The following is a 17,173-nucleotide window of genomic DNA, read 5'->3' on the forward strand; positions in this document are numbered from 1 at the left end:
CAGGGAAACATAGGCTGAGATCGTGACACACATGAATTAATAGAGATCTATTTGCTCAAAATGTGGCTTTAATGCATCATCTGTGGCGGTGGAGAAATCATCACACGATTTGGGCTGATGGCACAATACAGCTGTGTGCATTGTCCTATTTGCAAAGTTCTAGGGCAGATGTCTTCAATCCTGCTCCTGGAGGGCCACTGTCCTGCAAAGTTTAGTTCCAACCCTAATCAAACACACCTGAATCAGCTCATCAAGCTCTTCAGAATCGCTTGAATAATTAGAGGCAGGTGTGCTGAAGCAGGTTGGAACTAAACTCTGCAGGACAGTGGCCCTCCAGGAGCAGGATTGAAGACCTCTGTTCTAGGGTCTATTAAAAAGTTTTTAAAAAGTGTTCAAAAAAGTGTACTGTAAAAAAGTGTTCAAAATTTGGCTTTCATTAGGGCAGTACATCATATTTCAAGACCTTAAATCTGCTTTTACGCATACTCTGTGGCGGACAAGAAACCTCACCATGAAATGGGCTGATGGCGCAATAGGTGGCTCAGTGTGCATTGTTCTATATGTTAAGTTTAATTGTTTCTCGTGCGCACACGAAAGTCTGTATATGTTATATTTTTATCGTGAGAAGAAACCCAAAACACTTCTAACTTGCATTTTTGCATAATGAAAAAGTGCATCTTGAATTCATTCAGTCATGTTTGACAATCAGTAAAGAGTCGCTAAACAGCTTTTATAGAAAACTAGATAGAGTCAAAAATCTGGAAAGCTAATATTTTTCCATACTCTACTTTCTTTTCCCCATACTTTTCAAGACCTGCTTTGTATTGATTATCCTTAAAGTGCCTGATTATATAATTTACATGATATGTAATACAATTATGTAATTGACCTTTACTTTGAGTCTGCAACTTATCGTTCAATGAGAATACAAAGATAATAGAATAAGAATACAAAAATAGATAGATAGATAGATAGATAGATAGATAGATAGATAGATAGATAGATAGATAGATAGATAGTTTGATTGATCACAGTTAGGCACTATTCTTTGGAAGGCAGAATGATTTGCATTGTAAAAAGCAATATACAAAATAGAAGTGAAAAAATAAAATAAAAAAATACACTGTATTTATTTTATTTTTTTAAAGGAGCATTTACATTTGAAAAAAATAATTAATCACTTAAATTACATTTATTCATGAATGCAACTTCCTCAAAGGATTTCTTTTAATATATTGAATTCAGTCGTTTAAGAACATCTCCACTTTCCTGAGTATCTGATTACTCAGAGTTTGATGGCGTTTGCTCTCTCTTCTTCTGTTGAAGACTTCTGGATCTGAATTCATAAACCAGAACAGCAACAGTAGCCACGCCCACCAGAGCAGAGAGAGCCAATCGGATCACAGCTTCAGTGAAACCACAACAGTGGATACAGTCTTCAGAGAGAAGAAATAAAGAACTTAAATAACATAAATGTGATTCACTTAGTTTGTAGAAAAAAAATATACGTCTGCTGACAAACCTGAACTTGTCTTGCAGAGTTGAGTGATGTCCAGATGTGTGGTCTGGTTGCTGATGGGATTGTTCAGCACACAGCTGTAGGTGTTTTTATCCTGATATTCCACCTCCAGAGGTAGAGAGAGACTGATGCTGAGATCACACACACTGATGCTGGACAATACACTGATTCCTTTGTACCAGGAGAGAGTCACATCACGCACATTCAAAACTGAACACAGCAGTGAACAATTCTGGAACAGTCTGAGAACGGAACAGTCCGTGCTGATGACAGGAACTGGCAGATGAGCTGCAACATATTGGAGAATACATTTAATTCAGTGAATAAGAGTTCTGTGATATTTGTTGGTTCATTGATACTTAACATTGATTTCAATATTAAAAAATACTGGAGACTGTCATTGGGCCGATTGGGCAGGCCTTTTAGAAGTAAGGGATTTTCCTTTTGTTGTTTGACATTGATTGCAACATTAGTGGCACAGACAGCTGCAAGTTTATTAGGCTGCTGTCACTTTAAGACTGAATGCACAGATCTAATAAACTGACACACATTCAGTTCCTTTCCCAACTATTTATGTGCACTTTAGATGTAACTAACTGTGTTTATGAGAATACTCGCCATATTTTAGTGTGCATTTGACCACAGCCCAAAGTAGGTTGCCTGCACTTTGCTTATTTCTGTTTCAGTCTGTCTCAAGAGCACGTGCACAGAAAGCTGCCTAAGGAACAGAGTGAAATATTAAAGGAGAACTCCAGTCAACACGGTGAATCTGACTGCAGTAGATGTGAAAGATATGAATAAAAGTGATGTTAATTCAGCCTCAGCCAGCGCACATACCTGTATTTACTTCCTGTTTTCGGTCGAAGTCCACAGTAGTCGATTGTCGAGTTCTCCACTGTTGCTTAGTTACCTATGATCACGAGCGTGAACTCGACAATCGACTACTGTGGCCTTCAACCGAAAACAGGATGGAAATACAGGTACTGTATGTGCGCTGGCTGAATTAACATCACTTTTTATTCATATCTTTCACATCTACTGCAGTCAGATTCACCCGTGTTCACTCTGAAGGAATCACTCACAATGGCTGGGCACTTGTAATGACACATCAAGGATGTTAAGTGGCTAAAAGAAGGTTTAAAACTTGCCCCATTGAAGTCAACAGGGTGCAAATTTTAAAAAGAGGATAACACGGTGTAGGCAACAACGATTTTTGTCGTTGTTCTCTGTACTGACAGCACTCCAAATTTACAAAAGAAATTTACATTTTTTAAGCACGTCCTGTAGTGGACAGCATTTTATACAGTCAGGTTACATGATTAGACTGATTTTGACATTAAGGAGGGTGAAAGCACACCACTTTAAATGAAAAGAATGTGGCAATGCTTTAGTCATTTATCTGTATTATTTTCATTAAATTATTTCAACTTGTTAAATATGTTTAATTAATTGCATGCATTAAAGGTAGGGTAGGTAATCATTTTTCTAAAAAAAAAACATTCCAAATTTGTTTAAACTGTCTTTATATACCAATACATAATTAAAATGTAAGTACTCTGAAAAAGAAAATTTTAAAATCGAGTGACTGTAGACCTTTTAATCTGCAATAAACACAGCTCATTATTTCCATTCACTCCACCCCCTCCCTTCTGAGCTCCTTCCAAAGCCACGCCCCCAAAACACATGAACGCGCGACGCCAAACGCTCAGGCTGGAACAAGACGCATTTATTACCTGAGACGAGTGGAGAGGAAGGAGCGCAGTACATACAGTGACATCATGTCAGAATCACATGTAATAAAATACCTAACTTTATCACTATGAATATAAACAAATAAGATTTATTTTAGTACTCACTATCAAGCTAGCATATCGATAATGGTAAAGTTTCATTCGGTAACGAGCTATATTTATAAGGCAAAACTAAAAACAGGTTGCATTGATACACGTTTTTCCATTACCATCAGTTACACTGTGATGAAGATGAATTTCGTGTAAGATTCATAACATATACGGTGTTTTGCATGTAAGAGTTTCCATGATGAAAACATTGTTGACTCTAATGAAGACTAACGTACACTCCGAGTCCGGAGAAAAGTACCGCATCGTCGGCTCGAGGACAGGTCCGGGGTTGAGGGCGAAGCAGAGGAGGTCGTTCAAGAGTGCGGGCAGGGTCCGAGGAAGTAGTTTTTGCCTTGTTTGCCTTCGCTGACTGCATATGCAGGTGCTTTGAGCTGAATATTTCCGGGAACGGTGACATGTGATGAGTGCACGCAGGGCAGCGCGCGCAGTGGGGCTCGGGGCGGGCACGAGACATGAAGGCATCTGATTGGTTCTTTACATTCGCACCGAATGGCAGTGATTGGTCAGAGTTTTTACTGTCCTGCAGCTGCTACAGAGGTCTGATTTTTTTCATACCTTTTTCTAAACACATAATGTATTGACTACTATCAGGATGGAAGGACCATTTCACCCAGTATAAAAAAAAGTGTTTCTGAACAGGATTACCTACCCTACCTTTAATGCGTATACACCCATGTAACTGTTCAGATCCGATTTGTGTGTCCATGCAGGTCTTAAAGGAGAACTCCGGTCAATTTTACTATTGAGCTAATTTTTTTGTAAATTTGGAGTGCTGTCAGTACAGAGAACAACAACAAAAATCGGTGTTGCCTACACCGTGTTGCCTACAGCGCACATACCTGTATTTACATCCTGTTTTCGGTCGAAGTCCACAGTAGTCGATTGTCGAGTTTAGTTACCTATGATCACGCGCGTGAACTCGACAATCGACTACTGTGGACTTCGACCGAAAACAGGATGTAAATACAGGTATGTGCGCTGGCCGAATTAACAACACTTTTATTCATATCTTTCACATCTACTGCAGTCAGATTCACCCGTGTTCACTCTGAAGGAATCACTCACAATGGCTGGGCACTTGTAATGACACATCAAGGATGTTAAGAGGCTAAAAGAAGGTTTAAAACTTGCCCCATTGAAGTCAACAGGGTGCAAATTTTAAAAAGAGGATAACACGGTGTAGGCAACAACGATTTTTGTCGTTGTTCTCTGTACTGACAGCACTCCAAATTTACAAAAAAATTAGCTCAATGTTAAAATTGACCGGAGTTCTCCTTTAAGTTTTCCAGAATATCTTCATTGGCTTCTATGGCAATGACGTTAGTAGGCAACTAGGCATACGCCAAAAACAACAACAACAACAACCGCAACATGGAGAGGTTTGCAATAGAGATGTTGTAATTTTACAAAATGGAAATGTGTAACTAATATGCACAGCTTTTTACCGCGCTATCGTCACATGTGCCTATCGTTTCTATCTGCATGGATGTTGATTTTGAGCATTTGCCTACAACAGATTTATGTAATGTTTGCGTGTGCCTTACAAGTGTCTAAGTTGCCTTTATATTTTCAATACAATGATGTTTGGGGTCTTTGATGTCTTTGCAATCATGCTGTTTTTATATAGTACTTTTGACAAAGAGTAAAAGGAAACAATAGTCAACTCCCCTTGTGATAATGATTCAACCCAACCCAAAAAGTTGAAGTTGTTATAATCTTTCCCACAGCATTTAGGCAGGCTCGTGTTTGGGTGTCTAAGGTGCAACATCTAGCTACTGGGTTGCCTCAAGGATCAGTGCTTGGACCACTTCTATTCTCCATCTACATGTCATCACTAGGATCTGTCATTCAGAAACATGGTTTTTCCTATCACTGTTATGCTGACGACACACAACTCTACCTCTCATTCCAACCAGAGGATCCAACGGTAGCTGCTCACATCTCAGCCTACCTGACAGACATTTCTTGCTGGATGAAGGACCACCACCTTCAACTAAACCTTGTGAAGACAGAGCTGCTTGAAACACCTCACTTACATGAATTAAACTAATGTCAACTAACAGTTGACAATCACAGTAACAGTTTACAATGGTTTTCCACAATAATTTAAATAGCATAAAACTAGTTGATAGATGAGCAGGTTTTCGGGTTGACATTTAAGGACAAAGCTGGATAAACAATCCTAAATGCCTTCATCTTTAGATATCAAGACATGACCAAAGATATTACATTTCTTTGTAGCCAGCAATTAAAGACATTTTTAAATTTTTTTGTCCGTTGTGAAAAAGTATATAAAATTCTATCCGCAGGTGATTTACTTATTAAAATGTCCAAATATCTAACAGAGCTTTTGACCTCAATACCTTCTATATGACCTTTTTCAAGACTGTGAACAGTTATAATTTCACTTTCAATTGACTGTGAGACCAGAAACATTAGAAAATCATTTTAAAGCATCCAAAATAACAGGAACCTGTTTCTCATCTTTTAAAAACATACAGGTGTCATCCGTCAAGACTAATTCGAAAAGTGTGTTCAGATACTACAATACCCTGAACATCTACATAGCGAGCAATACAAATATTGAGAAACTCTGCGACTAATAAAAACAAAAACACCCTTGTCTGATGCCCCTGCTAATCGCAAATTGGGGAGAAACACCATTCACCAAGGATACATTGCTGTTAAAATTTTTGCTAAAAGTCTGAACTATTTTAATAAAGGAAGAGCCAAAACCAAATCTACACAAAGATTCAAACATAAACTCATGCTCGACCATGTCAAAGGCCTTATAAAAGTCTAAAAATAAAAGTACTGCATTATCGTTGATCAATTATTTATAATCTAAAATATCTAAAACATGCTAAATATTATTTGCTATATGCCTATACCTTTCATAAAGCCAGATTGGGAAACTGAGACAATTTCTTCAAAGTATGGTTTTCAATCTATTTGCGTAAAGGGAAGCTAACAATTTATAATCCGAATTAAGAAAAGTAATTGGGCGCCAATTATCTAAATACAAAGAATCTTTGTTAGGTTTTGGGATTAAAGTGATCAAGCCCTGCTTCATGGATTCAGTCAATTCACCTTTCTTTACACAGTCTTTAAAAAGTTCCAAAACAAGCTTTCTGGAAGCATCTGGACTTTATGCATAATCAAATCCAACTCTTCCAAAGTCAAATCCATCTCACAAGACGACCGATATCCATCACTTATAATAAGTGTGAATGCTTGAACCCTGTCAAAAAAGAAAAAAAGAAAAAGGAAATCTATCCAGACATAGGTCAGGAGCTTCATTAAAATCTCCTCCAACTATATTACTGCATCAGATGGATATTTACATTTTAAATCAAGAATTTCAGAAAACAGATCCTGAAAAAATAAGCTATTTTGTGTATGATTATTAAAACCATAACCAAGATAAAGAAAAAAACCCCCAGAAGAATGACAGCAATTCATCTACTCTCAGCAGAAGAAAAAGACTGCAGAGTGGAGCCGCTAAAATTACGGTCAAATAAAATCAAAACTCCAGCGGAGTGATGACCTTACCTCCCAATTGATTGCGGCAAAAAGTTTCAAAGGTTTCAACTAGCTATATAGCTTACCTATATAACGCTCTTGCATATTTATCAGCTTTTTGCCAATGTCAGTACAGTTATTTTGCCAATCAAAAGTTCTTCAGTCAAAACGGCAGTGAACATCCCTGGCATAAAGCGTTTAACCACCAGCGTCCTACAAAAATCAGACATCGTCCACAGAAATCCTTCTTCCATTCACAATAGCAATTGGACCCCTGAAACCAGCACGACGACCCTCCTTTCGGGCTTTCTCCACCAAAGGCCACAGCTTGTTCCGGGCTTTCTTCATCCTCAGGTCCTCTGAGATCCTAATCTTCTTCTGTTTGAGCACTTCTGATCTTCTTGCATCAGCCCAGATACGATCGCGGGAGGGCGTGCATTGCCCAGTTTAGGGCAGGAAGGCAACCTATTTCTCGATCTCCAGTAGTTTTCCTGCTTCTTATCTTACCCAGTCTCTCTGTTGCTTCCAGAAAGACGGCATTTGAAGGATCTGAGGCCGGGCGTCGCATTTTCGGTAAAGGCTTTGCCGCGGGAGACTCAGGAAGACACACATCCAAAGAATCCAGATCATCAGCAGTTTTGGCATAATTATGATTTATGATTTCAAATTTCACTTTCAGATTTCGGGATATTGTCCACCTCCATCATGACGCCACACAGGAGTGCTCAGATCCTCCTGCTGTGTAGCCTATCCGTGAATGGTCGTTGAGGAAAACAGGAAAAATGTAGAAATTCACAAAACACAGTAGGCCTATCTTTGATGTATGGGGAGCATAAACAAACTTATCAGAGCATTGAGAACAAAGAGTCTTCAAAGGGGAAAGAAAAAGGAAGCTTTGCACAAAATTCAGGAAAGAGCCGAGAAATCGTAACATACACCGACACCATCTTGATTCACTAGGTTTCGAAAGGATCGCGGCACTGTCACTTCTGCTCCGCTCCTGCGATGCTCTAATCTGGCTGACTCTATATCTTTGTCCATCTCTGCTGCGAGCAATTGGCAAATTTATGAAATTTCAAAGACCATGTAACATGATATAGGCCTACACCAGGTACATTCAGAAGGCGCAAGTTTTTCTCGCGATACAGTTAGGTTACGTCCTGAGATAACTGTTTTGTTATCTTGAGATCACGAGAAAAAATAAGTAGTGATCACAAGACATTTTTTTTAAATAATAAAAATCCATGGCCTCTTAGGGCGTCCGTACTTAACATCATTTTATATATATATATTTCTATATTATGATAATTTCACATTAAATCTCCAAATTAATTAACAAACAATATAACTTTTTTTTTTTTAAAGTGTTTAATGGGATATTTTTGCTATGTATTATGAATGAAGGCCAGTATCACCACTACCAGTGCTGATAAGGCCTATCAGCTCGGCTTATACTTAGGTCTCTACTAAATGGATTTTTTTGCCAAATTTTTAGCCATTAATTATAGCTATTCAACATTGCAGTATCATATTGTTTTTGTTATTTTTGACCCACATAATGTAAACAGTGCTGTTTTTCAAGTGGGTGTAACAGTAATATTCAGGTAGGAAATATACAGAAACTGAATAAAGTAATTAAATGTAAAACAGCACAGTCTTCTCTGTATAAATTACAATAAAATATATTAATATTAATATAATACAACATTCATAACACACACATATATACACAAAGTATACAGTATATATAAACAGGGTAGTAATTTTCTACTCACCATAGACAGTAAGATTGAATGTGTTGAGCGGCGTCTCTGATCTGCTGCTAGTTACTCTATAAAGTCCAGAGTCTGTGGTTCTGGTGTTTGTGATGGTCAGAGATCCAGTCTTCTCATCCAGCTTCAGTCTGTCTCTGAATCTCTCATCAGGAAAATCTGTCTTATTGTCCTTTCCATTGATTATAGCGATGAGATTGTTGTTGTGGACAGTTCTCCACATTATCAGATCATCTGTCTGTATTTCAGTATCAGTGTTTAGAGTGACAGAATCTCCCTCAGTCACTGACACTGACTTCACTTCATCAACACCAAACACTCCTGAGAAACAAACAGAAATATTCACTCGGAATTTGGAGGTTTAACAGATTTTTTCTTCATTCTGCACAGTAGTAGTTGAGTAGGTTTATTCCGATACATTTTTTAAATATTATAGATGGAAACATTTAAGAACAGAATAATGTGCAGGCAAACAAACAATAAAGAGAACTGAAGGCATAAAAATACTTACCAGCCAGACTCCAGGAGAACAAACAGAAGAAAATAAACAAATCAAACATTTTCTTCAGGATAGTTCTCTAAGTGGTTACACAACAGAAAAATTACATTAATCAGTCCTGGCACTCTTGAAAAAGTCAAACGTGTTGCTGGTCTGTTGTAAAGTGGTTTAGTGAAACTCTGCAGTCAGTGTGAATAAACTCCTCCAGTAGCACCGCCCACACAGACGGACCTTTTTCAGTAATTATTTAATGGAACGGTTAATACTGATTTATGTCCTGCCGACTTTTAAATCATTTTCTTTCTTAAAATGGAATTAATCTATTATTTCATTCATGCATTTGTTTCTTTATTGAAGCATTCAGTTAGAGCTATGGGAGCAAAAATCCCCCAATAATGAGTTTTTATACTGATAACATGATGTTGTTAAGCAATATCAGGAGCGCTATTTTTGTCTGATTATCAGCATGATTGTACATGCGACCTGATTTTATACTTGATTATATCAGATTGATAAGTTAATAGTATCCTAAATCAAACTTTGTAGACACATATTGTCTATTTTTGCTCCTTCAATGAAAATAGCTAAAACAAATCAGTTTTCATCAAAGGGGAAGCTTAAGGTCTCCTTGCACTTTTCCAACAAAATTAAAATAAAAATGAATTATTTATAATATAGACTTATTATAATATAATAATATAATATAGAATATAGAATATATATATATATATATATATATATAATGTGTTTTTAATGAGTTCTCTGTTCTTCACATTCTTCCTATCGTAGATGAAACAGTGTCACTGTGAGAAGTCATATACACTTTCTGAAGGGAGGAGTTTCTTCACACTGACTGCAGAGTTCCATTAAACCACTTCTCTACAGTCCAGCAGCTTCATTCCTTTTGTTACAAAGCGTTCAACATTTTTTGAGACCTGTGTCAGGACCCGATTATTATCACAGTTCTGTTGTGAACTGTTGAAGAAAAATGTTTATTTTCATCTTTTTTTGGAGTCTGACTGGTAATTATTGTTATGTCTTCGCTTCTGTTTATATTGTCATTTGTTGACAAACATAATTCAGTTATTTATTATTTCCATCATTCATTTTGCCTCCTATATTTTCCAGTTGTATCAAACTGATTTACTAAAATACTTTTGTGTTCATGCTGCGCTCCCTTTCAATGAGTATACTTTGAATTTAGTGTAGAGAGAAGTTTTTATTATTATTTTTTTTTTTATGTTTAAAACTTTTATTGAGTGAATATTTCTGTTTGTTTCTCAGGAGTGTTTGGTGTTGATGAAGTGAAGTCAATGTCAGTGACTGAGGGAGAATCTGTCACTCTAAACTCTGATACTGAAATACAGACAGATGATCTGATAATGTGGAGAACTGTCCACAACAACAGTCTCATAGCTATAATCAACTATAAGACAGATTTTCCTGATGAGAGATTCAGAGACAGACTGAAGCTGGATGAGAAGACTGGATCTCTGACCATCACACACACCAGAACCACAGACTCTGGACTTTATACAGTAACCAGCAGCAGAACAGAGACACCGCTCAACACATTCAATCTTACTGTCTATGGTGAGTTAAAACACATAATTACTATACTAACAATATCTAATGAAAATCTAGTCTGTCTTTGTACAAAGAGTTGTATTTGTTCTTGAAAATAAAAATAGTTCTATAAAAGTGCACAACAGTACGCATCATCACAAAAGAATTGTCATTTTTATCTGTTTTCTGATAATCATGATGATTTTCCACCACATCTAAAATGATATATTGTGCTTGATCTTGTAAAGGACATTATATTTTACACAATTTTACAAGACATTTTAATGTAATAATTTTTGTGTGACACTAATACTTAAATTGCATTTTAAACATGAATCCATTATTAATGTTGAGAGAGGGGTTTGACAAATAAAACATCTCTCTTACTTAGTGTTAATTATATTTATTCTCTTTTTCAAGCTCGTCTGCCTGTTCCTGTCATCAGTCATTCTTCAAAAAAATCACCATCATCATCATCAAATTGTTCATTGCTGTGTTCATCAGTGTTGAATGTGAGTGATGTGACTCTCTCCTGGTACAAAGGAACCAGTGTATTGTCCAGCATCAGTGTGTGTGATCTCAGCATCAGTCTCTCTCTACCTCTGGAGATTCAGTGTCTGGATGAGTCCTACAGCTGTGTGCTGAACAATACCATCAGCAACCAGACCACACATCTGGATACTGAATTCTGTGGGCCATGTTCAGGTACTGTTCATGTACATCTGTTATGATATTTTGTGTTTATGTACACATTCACTCACACTAATGACTCTCTCCTTCTCCTCCTCCAGTCTCAGAGTCTCTGATAGTGCCGATCTCTGCTGCCGCTGCTGCTGGATCTCTGATGATTGTTACTGCAGTCATGATCTTCTGTATCTGCAGGAAACACAGGAAAACTGACCGAGAAGGCAAGTATTATATATATATATATAAATAATGTAAAGCAGTGCTCAAAAATCATTTCATTGAGTGTTTTGTTCCTGTAATTATGAAACAGTTCAGACCCGTGATAGAGAGATCACTTACGCTGATCCAACATTCTACAAAAGACATAAATCGGTAAGAGAATTTATTTCTATGTATGGTGTGTCTGAATTATATTAGCAGCGAGTCTAGACAGATATTTATAAAAGCGGTAGATGTATTTTAGTGTCCCTTTGTCTTCTGCTCTGATGCGTTTCTTTTGTAGGGTCACAGAAGGCCATGATTTAGAAGCAGGGGAGAGCGGGGCACAACCTAACGCTTTTTGAATATCTCAGTTTGTGTAAATCTACTTCGGGTTCAGAGTATATTTTTTTTTTCCAAATTAATTTCACACATGTCTGGTACAAATTTGTTGTCTTGTACTTCTTTCATTATTTACGCCTAAAGAATGGAAGTGAAATGTGACAACATGCCCCATAGGTCAGACATGTTGTAACATGTAAGGGGCATATTGTAACCTGTCTGATCTAATCCCAAAAAAATTATCCAACACAAACTAAAATATTTTGTCAATAAAAGACAATTATTTTTTTTATATAAAATAATAGCATTTCTTAAGAAATTAAAAAATATATATTATTTTGGAGCAGGACAATGAACACACTGCAAAACACATCTATACAGCATATGTCAAAACAATGCAGGCAAATAGATGAAAAAAAAAAAAAAACATTGATAAAGACACAGAGCTGAACCAGTGCTCGAATTGAGTCAAGTCTTATGGGGGGTCCCCAAGTTTTTTTGGGCGGGGGGTTGGTTAGTCTCGCAATATACACTTTATACAAAATATACAATATATTTGATCATAATATGCATAAATATATACTATTTATTAAAAACGCTTGAATTCACATACATAGCCTATATATATGAAAGTATATGAAAGATCAAAGCTGAATTTTCAGCATCAGCACTATTCAGTGTCACATGATCCTTCAGAAATCACTCTAATATGAGGATTTGATGATCAACAAACAGTTATGATTATTAATGTTGGAAACAGTTCATATTTGTGTGGAAATCAAATCAAGTATATTTGTATAGCGCTTTTCACAATACAGATTGTATCAAAGCAGCTTTACAGTATTTAATTAAAATAAAATAATACAACAAGGTTTGTTTCTAGTGGAATTTATTGATTGATAGAATAAAATTAAATATCCCCAAAATATTCCCAACTGAGCAAGCCAAAACCGTCATACATTTTATTTTCAGGATTTTTTGATGAATAGAAAGTTCAAAAGAACAGCATTTATTTGAAACAGAATCTTCTGTTACATTATACATGTCTTTACTGTCACTTTTGATCAATTAAATGCAACCGTACTGAATAAAAGTATTAATTTCTTTCCCAACATTTTTTTATAAATTCTAACCGCAAGCTTTTGAATGGTAGTGTATAATACTACAAAAGTTTATATTTCAGATAAACTTTCTATTCATCAAACTATTTTTTTTTTAAATACTGTAAATAACGGTTTTCAACATTGATATTAATCATAAATGTTTGTTGAGCATCAAATCATCATATTAGGATTTCTGAAGGATCATGTGATGAACACTTGGAGTAACGATGGTGAAAATTCAGCTTTGATCACAGAAATAAATTATATTTTATTGTATTATTATTTTACATTGTAATAATATTTCATAATATTACTGTTTTTACTGTATTTTGGATCAAATCAATGCAGGCTTGGTGAACAGAAGAGACTCTTGAATTTTTGAATAGTGTACATCCAACAGAATGATTCTAGCTTTATTTACCAATGTAGTATTTACCCTAAAAACAACTGGATGATTGATGTGACACTGTGATAATGTTTGTTCCAAAAGACTTGATTAAATGCATGAAACTTGTTTATTATAAATTGTGGCAAAACAGGCTGTCAGCCTGTGTGTTGGTTGGGATTTTTCAACTATTTCAGCACATACGATTTTTAAATAGTTACGTCCAGTAGGTGGCGGCAAAGCACTGTCATGAGTGAGTGAGTCAGCAGACTATTCAACCATTTCAGTGAAAAAGGCTGCTTTATTCATAAACAAACAATACTATGGCAATCAAAATAAATCATTGCTATTTCAAGAGTGAATCCCGCATAAATGCGTATGTAATTCCCAAAACTTTGCCGTGTTTATACAGCCTTTGGTCCTAGCAGCATGAAAAACAAGTCATATACAAATAAATACAAATTCTGAATGGATATTAGAAAGCGCACAACGAGCGCTCCCTTTATAATTACTAAAAATATGTTATCCATCTTCATCGAGATCTCTAGCACTAGCACTCCTGTAGAACCAGGACTGTTAATTATGAAAAAAATAGTAACGTAAGCCAAATGTTTCCAATATATGCTAGGAATATAAAAGCCCCGACATGGAGTGGATAACTGTTAGATATAAAGTAGAAAGATATATAGCGAGAGACAATTACCCCTCAAAAAAGTCAGTAAGAAGCTTTCTCTTCCCGACTGCGAGTGGAGGTTTATTTTTCTCCATATTTTAAAAGCTAAAATTAGCTTCACCGGAGCGGCGCCAAACAAACAGTCCTGTCAGTCGACGATGTCATGCGCGCGCACAGCGCTCTTTAGGCGGGGCGTTTACATTTTAAAGAGACATGACAACTAGCCTATAAACACACTTAAAATAAATTATTGTAAATAATCAATTCATGATATTTACTGTATCCTTTGCATGCATTTATTTTGATTTGTCATTATTATTTTTACTAAAATAAAAATATCCGAGGGACCCCCCTAATTCTATTTTTTACTTCTTATGGGGGGTCCCTAATACCTTATGGGGGGTCCCGGATCCCCCCAGCCCCCCCTCAATTCGAGCACTGAGCTGAACACAACATTCCCCTCCTTCCACACACAGCATCTCAGAACAGGAGACAAATAGCATGGGTAACTGTATGGTAGGGGTGTCCAAAGTTGGTCCTGGAGCGCCACTGTCCTGCAGAGTTTAGCTCCAGCTTGCCTCAACACACTGTCTGGAAGTGTCCAGTATGCTAGTAAGAGCTTGATTAGATTCAGGTGTGTTTAACTGAGGTTAAAACTAAACTCTGCAGGACAGTGGCCCTCCAGGACCAGGATTGGACGCTCCTGCTGTGTGGAATAGCATAGCGGGGAAAGTTTTAACACAGTGTTAGACCGTTGCCCGTCTGCACAGCTGAGGTTCAAACCCGGTTAGTGTATTCTGCTGATTAGATCAGCATTAAATAACTATCCTAACTGTTAAATGACATATAAGTTTAAAATATTATCAGATTTGTCTAATATTAAGCTTGAGATAAATAACTTAAGCATTTTACGTTTGCTATGGTTAAATACATGTCCAGTGTTATCTTCCAAAGATTTTTTTAATTTTGGCACAATTTTTTTCTCTATATAGTGTTGATATGGCAACTAGTAAATACACAAAGTTTCATCATGCTAGCATGTGTGGAAGTATTTAAAACAACTGTGTTACAACTAGCCCCACATTAGTTTGTGCCCCGCTCTCCCCTATTATTGTCACAAACTCTTATATGTAATCAGATATGCTTTTATCTCCCCAAAATGTGAAAATACCATGTTATAGGCAGAAGGAGGAGGATTTTAGAAAAAATAAAAGTGTACAGAAAGTTCTTGATAAATATGTCGGTGAACATGTATTTGTGTTTTCTTTCAGAGTGCTACAGAGACTGATGATGTGGTGTACGCAGGAGTTGTGAGACGTTGATCAACCCTTGAATTACAGAGCAGGAGAATGATTAGCATGTGTGAATACATATATATGCGTCTCATAGTAGTTATACATACACTCTTAAAAATAAAGGTTTCAAAAGGGGTTTTTCGCAGTCATGCCATAGAACAGGGCTTCTCAAATCCGGTCCTGGAGGGCCAATGTCCTGCAGAGTTTAACTCAAACCCTGATCAAACTCAGATACCTGGAATTTTCTAGTAACTCTGAAAACCTTGATTTGCTTAGGTGTGTTTGATTTGGGTTTGATCTAAACTCTGCAGGACAGTGGGTCTCCGAGGCCGGATTTAAGGAAACCTGACAGAGTAGAACCATATTTGGTTCCCCAAACCTCCGTGAACAGTTCTTAAAATAACCATTTTTCTTATTGTGAAGAACATTTTAATATTGCACAGAACATTTTTCCATTATAAAGAACCTTTCGTGGAATGGAAAGATTCCATGGATGTTAAATGTTCTTCATTGAATCATCAATGCCATCAAAGAGTGTAGACAGGGACTAAAATTCCACTTTGAACAAAACTAGCCCATCCGGGCAACGATTCCGCTTGAATGGGGTTAAGGTCTTAATTTGGTATAAATTAATTAATTACTAAAATAAGAGAGAATAATATCAGATTTATAGATTTTATGAATAAACTGCAAATGCAGTTAGCAAAATTAAAGTTGAATTTTTTTTCTCACAGAGAAATGCACATTTGACAGTAAAACTGATTTTAAAATGTACTATTAAACAAATATAACATTTATTAGTTAACTTCTAATTTATGTAAAACACTGATATTGAACTTTCACGGACTCTTAGTGAAATATCATTTTACCTCAATTTACAGTGTAGAAAACATTGTTCTTAATTCATGGGATCCAGTTTTGTTAAATTATCCTTTATAATTGCTTTAATGAAAAGTTACCCTAGTTATTGTGTAAAATTCAAAGTTTAATTGTGGTAATTAGTAAGATCATGGTAGTCACAGGTAAAGTCACGCTTCTCGTATTATTGTTCTTTTATTTGTGTTTTGTAGCATTTAAAGGTTCTGTGAAGGAGTAACATTAATGTAGTATTAAATCAAGGTCAAAAGGTCAAACATTGTAACATTAGTATATTATATTCAATATTAAGTGATATTAATGGATGTTATGTCATAGCTTTTGATCTGTGTTTTAGTTTTGTTTATGTTTGTATAGTTTTCAATATTTGTGTCAGTCCTGTGTGTCTCTGCTGATAGTGACTCTGCTGAAGCTCCTCCTGCTGGATGAACATGTTATTCACCATCAGCTCTCTCTCACTGTGACGTTTTATAGTGAAAAATTACACACACAAAAAGGATATATCTGTATTTCATATTTTGTATATATAAATGTATGCCTCCTTTTGTACAATATTAAATAAACATGCTTTAATATATCCTTTCAATTTTTCAGCCTCATTCTTGACCTTTGCAGACATCACAAATACAGCTCTACTCTTTGTTTATTTGATTCTACATCTTAATTCTGTTAGTCTTGAAATATAAATACATGAAAAAACTGTCAAAAACTGATTCAGATCATGTGTGTTTATGCAGCTTTCACATGAGCATCAAAAAAGACTAAATAACAATTGAGAATAGCAGATCTATAAGAATATACCCTGACAAAAACATCCACTTATGATATAAAACAAAATCATTTCATATTTCTTCTGGATTCTTCATATATTAAA

At 36.0% G+C, this 17,173-nt stretch overlaps 2 protein-coding genes across 3 annotated transcripts in view; one reads left to right on the top strand and one right to left on the bottom strand.

The window, feature by feature from the left end:
* Positions 1 to 16,876, top strand: part of LOC309476163 (CD48 antigen-like) — a 67,835-nt gene extending 50,959 nt beyond the window's left edge. Inside the window, exons 4-6 of one of the 2 annotated variants that reach the window (XM_082139397.1) lie at positions 11,532 to 11,648; positions 11,738 to 11,799; positions 15,400 to 16,876. In XM_082139397.1, coding sequence (XP_081995523.1) covers positions 11,532 to 11,648; positions 11,738 to 11,799; positions 15,400 to 15,450 — 230 coding nt within the window. In that variant the 3' untranslated portion in view covers positions 15,451 to 16,876. The remainder of the gene's footprint in view (positions 1 to 11,531; positions 11,649 to 11,737; positions 11,800 to 15,399) is intronic. The other variant, XM_082139396.1, reaches the window with a different exon arrangement.
* Positions 1,129 to 9,332, bottom strand: LOC309476197 (CD48 antigen-like). Its single transcript, XM_082139446.1, has 4 exons — positions 9,187 to 9,332; positions 8,679 to 8,996; positions 1,523 to 1,807; positions 1,129 to 1,436 (listed from the first exon to the last, which is right to left on the bottom strand). The coding sequence occupies exons 1-4, from the start codon at positions 9,233 to 9,235 to the stop codon at positions 1,282 to 1,284; spliced, it is 807 nt and encodes a 268-aa protein (XP_081995572.1). The 5' UTR covers positions 9,236 to 9,332; the 3' UTR covers positions 1,129 to 1,281.
* Positions 16,877 to 17,173: the final 297 nt, after the last annotated feature.

The sequence above is a fragment of the Leuciscus leuciscus genome (assembly GCF_965113295.1).
Source record: "Leuciscus leuciscus genome assembly, chromosome: 15".
In the NCBI taxonomy this organism is placed as follows: Eukaryota; Metazoa; Chordata; class Actinopteri; order Cypriniformes; family Leuciscidae; genus Leuciscus; species Leuciscus leuciscus.

Coding starts and splice junctions, on each gene's coding strand:
- LOC309476197 (XM_082139446.1), bottom strand. CDS start 9,235: ATGTTTGATTTGTTTATTTTCTTCTGTTTGTTCTCCTGGAGTCTGGCT. Junction 1,808..8,678: donor ATTCAATCTTACTGTCTATG/GTGAGTAGAAAA, acceptor AATATGTTGCAG/CTCATCTGCCAGTTCCTGTC. Junction 1,437..1,522: donor ACTCTGCAAGACAAGTTCAG/GTTTGTCAGCAG, acceptor TTCTCTCTGAAG/ACTGTATCCACTGTTGTGGT.